The sequence below is a fragment of the Aplidium turbinatum genome, chromosome 13 (genome assembly GCF_918807975.1).
Source record: "Aplidium turbinatum chromosome 13, kaAplTurb1.1, whole genome shotgun sequence".
NCBI lineage: Eukaryota > Metazoa > Chordata > Ascidiacea > Aplousobranchia > Polyclinidae > Aplidium > Aplidium turbinatum.
Genome location: NC_137484.1, coordinates 14,815,198 through 14,823,044, shown reverse-complemented (window position 1 = coordinate 14,823,044; position 7,847 = coordinate 14,815,198). Strand labels below are relative to the sequence as shown.

General features: G+C 37.8%; 1 protein-coding gene across 1 annotated transcript; it reads right to left on the bottom strand.

Moving 5' to 3' along the window:
- Positions 1 to 3,636: 3,636 nt before the first annotated feature.
- Positions 3,637 to 7,275, bottom strand: LOC145782536 (uncharacterized). Its single transcript, XM_082594340.1, has 3 exons — positions 6,943 to 7,275; positions 5,687 to 5,852; positions 3,637 to 4,320 (listed from the first exon to the last, which is right to left on the bottom strand). Exons 1-3 carry the CDS (start codon positions 7,229 to 7,231, stop codon positions 4,179 to 4,181), a joined length of 597 nt encoding a protein of 198 aa, XP_082450466.1. The 5' UTR covers positions 7,232 to 7,275; the 3' UTR covers positions 3,637 to 4,178.
- Between the last annotated feature and the right edge of the window lie 572 nt (positions 7,276 to 7,847).

The following is a 7,847-nucleotide window of genomic DNA, read 5'->3' as shown; positions in this document are numbered from 1 at the left end:
CATTTTGTGTTTTAAACTTTATCGTCATTATATTGCGCATGAAATCTTCGTGGCTAGGATAAAGTAACATTAAGAATAAAAAATCATTTAAAACCGGTGGAGCATAATTGCAGTTTAATAGAATAAACTTTAACTAGTATTAGCAGGACTATAACATACCAAGCTGTTAAAAACTCGACAGGGAAAGCAAAATGTGGCATCCTTAGCTTCTGAATACTCCAGCCAGAGATAGTCATCAAACCACTGGTTTACTGTATTACTTCAGTAGACTTCGTTGAGTTAAATCTACATTGTATCCTTGAAACATTGAATGACCCACTGGCCACTGCTGTATGCACTGCCACCACTCAAGAACCAAGCAAGAGCCAATTTGCTGAACAGCCGGTAACAATTGTTACGTGACAGGCAGCAGGCGAAGTACGTGAATAGAATCACAAAATCGTAATAACAACAGCAGCAAGAAGAGCAAGTTTGAAATAAAAGAGAAAGCTTTTACCCCCCCCCCCCCTCCCTCCCTCTTGCAACTTAAGTTGACTTCTGGTTGAAATCCAAATATTTAAAAAAAATAATAACAATATAACAATAATATAAAAAAATAAAAAGATGATGCCCAAAACATTGGGGGGGGGGGGGCAGCTGCCCCGCCTGCCCCCCCCTCTGCCGGCGCCACTGCCAACAATATTTTGAAAGCTTGCCTAGCTTTACAGTAGGTTACTGTCAAGTAAAGGTGTTCAGACCAGAAGAGTTTAACTGATATTGGCTGGTGATAAACAATAATTGAACTGGATGAGGTTTAGATATGACTTTTTAAGTTTTTTCAACCAGTTTGGTGCCGAAACAAAATGATGTAGGCTACTTTGATATGTTTGTTTAATTGAATCTTTATCTTCGGACTGGGAAAGCTTCTTTGAGACCTTGATCCTGGCAGTTTCGCATAGTTGTAGGCTAGAGCAGGGTTGTCCAAAGCCTGGCCCGCGGGCCGCATGCGGCCCGCGACCTCCTTCAATGCGGCCCGCCGCCTCTTCTAGAAAACTTTTAAAAATTACCGTATATCCTCGCATATAAGCCGACCCTAGAAAAACAACCTTAAAATGGTAAATTTATAAAAATCCGCATATAAGTGACATAACAACCAAGTATGATACCCTGATACCCTGATTGAAGACTTCAACAAGCGATTTCAAGATTTCCGGCACCTTGAGAAAAACTTCAATGTATTCAATGCTCCGCTGACTATAACTATATCAGAAGCCGATGACGATTTGCAGCTTGAATTGTGTGACTTGCAAAGTGACCAGTTTTTATTAAGCAAAGCTACACTGCCAATCACTCAATTTTGGCCTCTTCTTTCTGAAGAGCATTATCCTAATTTACGCCGTTTTGGATTGCACTTGCTGTCAATGTTTGGCAGTACCTACCTTTGTGAAGCAGCATTTTCCGCAATGAAGTCGATTAAATCCAAAGAGAGGAATCTACTTAAACAAACATCTCTCGAAGCCTGCCTTCGTTTAGCCTTAACCTCAGTTGACATTTGTTTGTTTGTTTGTTTGTTTGTTTATCTTTATCCTGCATTGCGGGAAAGCGGACTTGAGCGCTATGCATCGGTGTACGCCTTCCGACGTACACCTGACCCACGCTGCAGCCGACGGCAATGTTTGTTTCCGGTTGTCTACTCTACTTATGACTTAAATTTGGTACTACCTATTACTCGAAATCGATCACTAGGTAGAGGCAATTATCGTAAAGTTTCTTGCCCAGAGAAACAACAGCAAGTGCGGGTGGCTGGAGTCGAACATGCAGGCTCTCGACTGCGAGCCCAACGCGCTTACACTCGGCCACCATTGACACAAAGGAGCTGGCTTCCAAAATACAGGCACACCCATCTCACTGAATTTTAAGTAAACTGTACCGTTTTACGTACTTCCTTCAATATTTTTTACGAATAAATTTATGGTTTATTCTTAATCATACTTGTCAGTTATTTTTAAGGTTTCCTGGTCTACTGACGTTGCTTAAAATTTCCAAAACTCTCTTATTCGTAGTATTCACATCTTAGCTTCTTTAATCTATTCCCCAATATGTTTTTATGATAAATATAAAGATTCATTTACACATGTACGTGTTTTACTTTACATCTGGTACGGTGAGACAGTGTATAAGAGGAAAAATGTCAACTGCGGCCCGCGATCTAATTTCCTTGCCGAATGCGTCCCGCGTCCCATAAAGTTTGGACAACCCTGAGAGGCTTTGAACCACAACACAGGCCGGTCACCGTAATTGACAGAATGAAGTTTCCGATTGTTCAAGTGTTGTTGCCGGGGAATTATTCCCTCAATAAGATGCCGCTGGATGGAAGAGCAGTCATTAACGTGCGTTGCTTGAGCGCACACCCTAAGAATCTAATCAGCGCCGCTTGATATTTAAGCTTCTTCGTTCACAAAGTCACGGGCTAATTTTTTTCAAAAAGTTATGTGCTGAAACAAATTAGCGTACTTTGATGAAATGGAGAGTATTAGGACATACTGTCCCATCCTTTCATTTTTTCTGTGTTCACAACTCCCTTCTCTACAAGTTCATTATATTTTGGTTTGTGCTTTGCGGTAACGGTGTAAGCTTTGATTTCAGAAGTGCGAAGTCTTACTTAAGTTCTGAATTATCTTTCTTCCACTAAATGTCCGAAGAGATAAGAAAAATGACTGTTTTTTGTAAAAGGGAACAAAGGTTTACTTGACTCTTTTCCAATCATCGGGGCTGAGTAAATAAGGTTCTCATTACACTTGGTTTTTGGCACGAAGAAGAGTGAGGTGGCCAGTTCCTTTCTCTCGGCCCCTTTTCCTTCAGCAACTACGCCCCCCAATTTATTGCTGAGTGGAGGTGAGCGGCGTTTTCCAACAAGCTTAAGCTGAGAGTCGAATCAGGATTGCGTTGGAAAGTGAGCGCCTTAGCAAGAAAGCTTTTTAGGGTGTTAGTTTTACATAAAACAAAGTAAGCCTACTTTACAACCAATACATTTCTGTAAAAAAACTTTTTAAAGCAAAAGGTGTTAGGCTTTATATTTTTATTTCAAAATGGCTAAGGTAAAACAAAATCTAAATTGCCAAAAATGTACTGAGTCTCAATATCTTTCTGAAACAGCAAAGGCCTAGATCCAAGATTCTTAATAATTTTATTTACATTTTATTGTTTTGTTGCCTTGTTTTGACAACGTTTTTGAAAGACTGCATACCGTTTAGCTCACTTCCAGAATATTTTTAGCAGTACTAGCCTAACTAAGACACGGGTCTTGTGAAGAAAGGGGCGTTCTTCCTGGCTATCAGCACAAAGCTCGTCGTCGTCGTCTTCGTCGTCGTCGTCGACGAGGGTCGACAAGGCTGAGCACTCACTAGTACAGCGAGCAGTTGCGATTCGCTAACCATAATGGTATAGCTTCCACGCTAGCCATTCAGACACGCTAGCCATTCAGACACGCTAGCCATTCAGACACGTGTCTATCGCTGTCAATTCTTGCTACAAATCGACTGCCGAGAAACATAAGACACGTGTGTTAAAGGTTAGGATTAGGGTTGGCCTACGCTAGTGGGCCGGCGCAACTCAGACAGCAATTGCAACACAACAATACTGCATTAAATCTTATTGTATTTGGAAAGAAAGAATACATTTAGGCCTAAAACATTAAAATTAATAAATGGGTTTTCTAATAAAATGACTGCAATTAGAAAAATCCTGGAGTTAGAATATTTGTAGACGAGGAAACGTTCAGTCATCACTATTCTCACAAGCACATAGCCTACCAGCGTAAGGAGGATCACTAAAAATCTTTCTGACCTGAAGTCAAAGTGAAGACCTTTTCCAAATTGAGAGGAACAAAATCAACATACATTAAGTGATTTAGACTTGTGATTTCAACAGCACAAAACATTGTATTTGTATTTACTAGCTCAAATTCAAACGTTTTAGGATTCACGTGGCTATTTTAATACAATAGAAACAATAGATGTTTATGAAAAAGCAATATTTTTCAGATTTATTACCGGTATGCTACTTACAACTTTTTTAATCTGCTGCTAATCCTTGTTTGTTTCAAAGGGGTTTATTTATGCAATTAGGCCTACGGTGTAAGCTATAAGTGTTTTTGCATTCAAGCAGCAAAAAATTATCATTACGTGTTCAGTTTAGAATTAGATACAACAAAACACGTGGCGTTTGAAAGCTTCCGTCCCAGTTTGAAGACCCCATACGGGAAGACCTCCAACACTGCTGTGAAGTATCCCAGGTCTGTGGGGTCTATTCCCAACTTGAACCCATTCGTTGCGAGAATCACTATAACAAATATTTGATCGTTATTTAAGGAAAAGGCGGTCTCCTACTTGAATCTAAGCTTCAGGGATGAAACTATAACGCTCCCACACGACCTGCTAGAATACGGCCAAATTTGTTGCTATTTTGAGGAAATTTCTAAAAGTCTGAATTGTTAGAATCATAGCTATGACAAACCTGTCATCTTTCTATTTCCAGAAGTAAGTAAAATAAGCAATATCTGCATATAGACATATGTTTGGCTTGTTTAACCGAAGATTATTTATGTACGTTGAGCACAGTTCACACAATAATAATGTAATATGTGAGACTTTCTAACTACACCCAGGAGGTATAGTATCGTTTGGTGTGTCGCTTTTAGTGCAATTGCATGTTCCATTTAAAATATCAAAGATTTTTTGTGGATTTTATGTTGTAAGCTGTTTATTTGATGTGCCAATTTAAATTTTAGTTTGTTTTGTTTTTTGCTAAATTTATTTTTGCAAGTAAAATATGGCTATTGGCGAAAGATCTTGCTATACAAAAAACCTAACGACTGTATGATGAGACTACCTCCAGGATGCAGTTGGAACATATTTTACATTATTATTGCATAAATTGTGCTTAACGTACATATCTAATCTCCGGCAAAACAAGCCAAAAATATGTCTACATGCAAATATTGCTTATTTTACATACTTCTGTAAGTGGGAAAATGACAGGTTTGTCATGGCTATGATTGTTACAATTAAAACTTTTAAAAAATTTTCTTAATAGCAACACATTTCGCCGTGTTTTAGTAGTCCATGGCTCCCATTATTCTAAGCTATCGACACTCATGAGAAACGAGAGTCGGAAGACCGTTGGTCAGTTCCTTCTCTTAGTCACTTTTTCTTCAGCAACCATACGCATCACTACTTTATTACGCCCCTAGGTGGAGACGTGAGCAATATTTTTCAACAACCAATTTAAATCTGAAATTGAATCAAAATCTCTTTACTGAAAAGCAAGCTTCTTATTCTTGGCACCGCATAGGAGGGTGACGTTAATTTTCCGCATTACAAAAACATTTTGCCCATTTGTAAATAGAAAAGACAAACTATTTGCTAACAAACTCAACGCTATATAAAACCGAAGCAGAAAAACGAAACCAAAGTTGACTACCGGTACAAATTTCTTTAGAATTGTTTTCGAAGTGTTTTTTTTTAAACGCTTATAGGCCCATACCTTCACTATCGATGAGTATTATTGTGATAATAGCTAATTTTATTTACAACCATAACTATTAGCAATGGCTTTACTAGCAGTATTAATAATTGAGATAGTAGGCTACCTTAGGTTGGTCAGCTACAGAGTTCAGAGAAAAAAAAATAAAAACTTAAAATCAAACCTGACTGGAACCCAGAAGTCGCCATTTTGGACTCCAATGATAGCAGGAACATCACCCCTTGGAAAGATCTGCGCTCGAGAGCACAGTTTCAAATTCCTGCGTTCACAATACGTTTTGGAAAGTGGCCACGAAATTTCACGTGGTGAAAGTTGAAAGTGCTGAATAGCTGCAAATTAGAATTTTCAGACATTAACTAAATCATTATCAATGCAGTAGGCCTACGTACACAAACAACTTTCTGAGCGCTGAACAGATGCCGAGACCACAATGTTAAATAAAATTTAACTGTTGGAATTTCATTTTTATAATTACAATAAAACCAAAAAAAAAAAAAACTTCATTGGTTCAAACCAGTAGAGAGTTATGGCACCTGTCAGTCCTAAGAACTCAGTTTTCAAAATTAGCCTATTATCGGAATTGGTAAAACAATTCCCAGTATTTTTCATTTTTTTCTGCAAAAGTGATGTCCCAAGTTGCAGAGCAACGACTTTAACTACAGGAAGGCAAGCAGCCTGCAGTTTTGTTGACGAAGTCCTGCAGTAAGTGGTCTTGAAACTAAAATAGTTGTTATTTGTCAGACATTCTCTTTTCTTTGTATTTATGACCAAACAAAAAAAGTTACCGCTCGCTATCTTGTCTTGTGACCACACTCCTGCATAGTTTATCATAGAATGTTAACACCCTTTGTGTTTGTTTTTCAGTTGTGTTCATACATTAACTCAGTGCAGATTGTAATTTCAGTCATTTATTAACATTTCACGAATATCAGTTGTTTTGTTTAGATAAATTAAGTTATTTTTCTGACAAGGCAGAAAGTTTTGCCGAAAACGTTCGAATTTATGTTGGCTAGTTATCTTTTATTTTATGTATTGTTTTTGAATTATGGAATTCAATTCTATCAAGTTGCTGTCAATCATCTGTCTATGATATTCAAAAATTATCTCTGTACCAAAGCTATAACAAAAAGTCGATTCGATTATATTTGTGTCTCAGCTAACTTGTTTTTTAAGAGGAATGTTGCAAGCCTACCAATGGGTCAAGCTTAAAACTTTGCACAATCAAAAATATTCAAAAGGTTTTCGAAAAGAGGGCTAATTTTACGGAAATTTTCTTGGTTTTAATTAAATATAAAATTATTTCTTGTAAGGAATTTTATTTTGATTCTATTTGAATAAAATCATTTGTCTCTAAAAGCCTATGTAGTAAATAAAGAACTACTTAGGCTTCATATGCACGTAAAATTTTGTTGAACTTACGATTTTCAAGCGAATGAACTCTTGCTTGCAATTCTTCCATTCTCTGTCTCAAGTTATTCAAAGATTTCTGCAATGCACTCACATCAGCAGAATCTCCTTTAGGTCCAGGAGGACCAATGTCTCCTTTCATCCCATCCGCCCCACGCTTTCCAGGACGAGCAACCGGAGCTGCAGTGTCCCCTCTTCCATCTGCTCCACAAGAAAGAACAACTGGTCGCTCATCAGCTGTGACGAAACAAACTAAAACGCACAACAGGCCTAAGATCGTACCGAACCAAAACCTACCCATTGTCTCGTTCCTAAGTCGTTTATAACTACCAATATAAGCTGACAGGCACTAAATTTTCACAAAAAATTGTAGTTATGGAGAACTCAACCTAGTGTATTCATTGCAGCAAGCAAGCGACAGAAAAAATTATTGCTTTTGTTGAAATGAGTCACTAAGTCAAGTTAATATGCAGTGAAACTAGTTTCTCTTTACTATTTTAGCCTGTAAAGATTAAAAATTCAGCCAAACTTAATGTCCATTATTTTGAATATACGATCGAGTGACTAGTCTACAGCACTCAGTCTTGTGCTGACACCAAGTAGATCGCTTACTCTGCACAACGTAGCCAACGTATTGGTGACAGCTAGTTTGGTTGTTTTCTTTTCACCAAGGTAAAAATTTATTTGACAGCCAAAAGCAACAGTCGAGGAGCTCTGTGATGTGAATTATCTAAATCTACCTTTCATAGACACATTGCTCCATTAACAATATGAGGCTATGAAGTTAGTAGCCTACAAAGAAGATGCTACGTTTCAATAGAGTGATACTAACATTACTACGGTATCGATGTTAAACCACTAAACTACAACGCTCTATAAAATATTCTGGGGCAAAATTTGGAATAATATACCAGTTG

Coding starts and splice junctions, on each gene's coding strand:
- LOC145782536 (XM_082594340.1), bottom strand. CDS start 7,231: ATGGGTAGGTTTTGGTTCGGTACGATCTTAGGCCTGTTGTGCGTTTTA. Junction 5,853..6,942: donor AGTTCATTCGCTTGAAAATC/GTAAGTTCAACA, acceptor TCTAATTTGCAG/CTATTCAGCACTTTCAACTT. Junction 4,321..5,686: donor GACTTCTGGGTTCCAGTCAG/GTTTGATTTTAA, acceptor TATTTGTTATAG/TGATTCTCGCAACGAATGGG.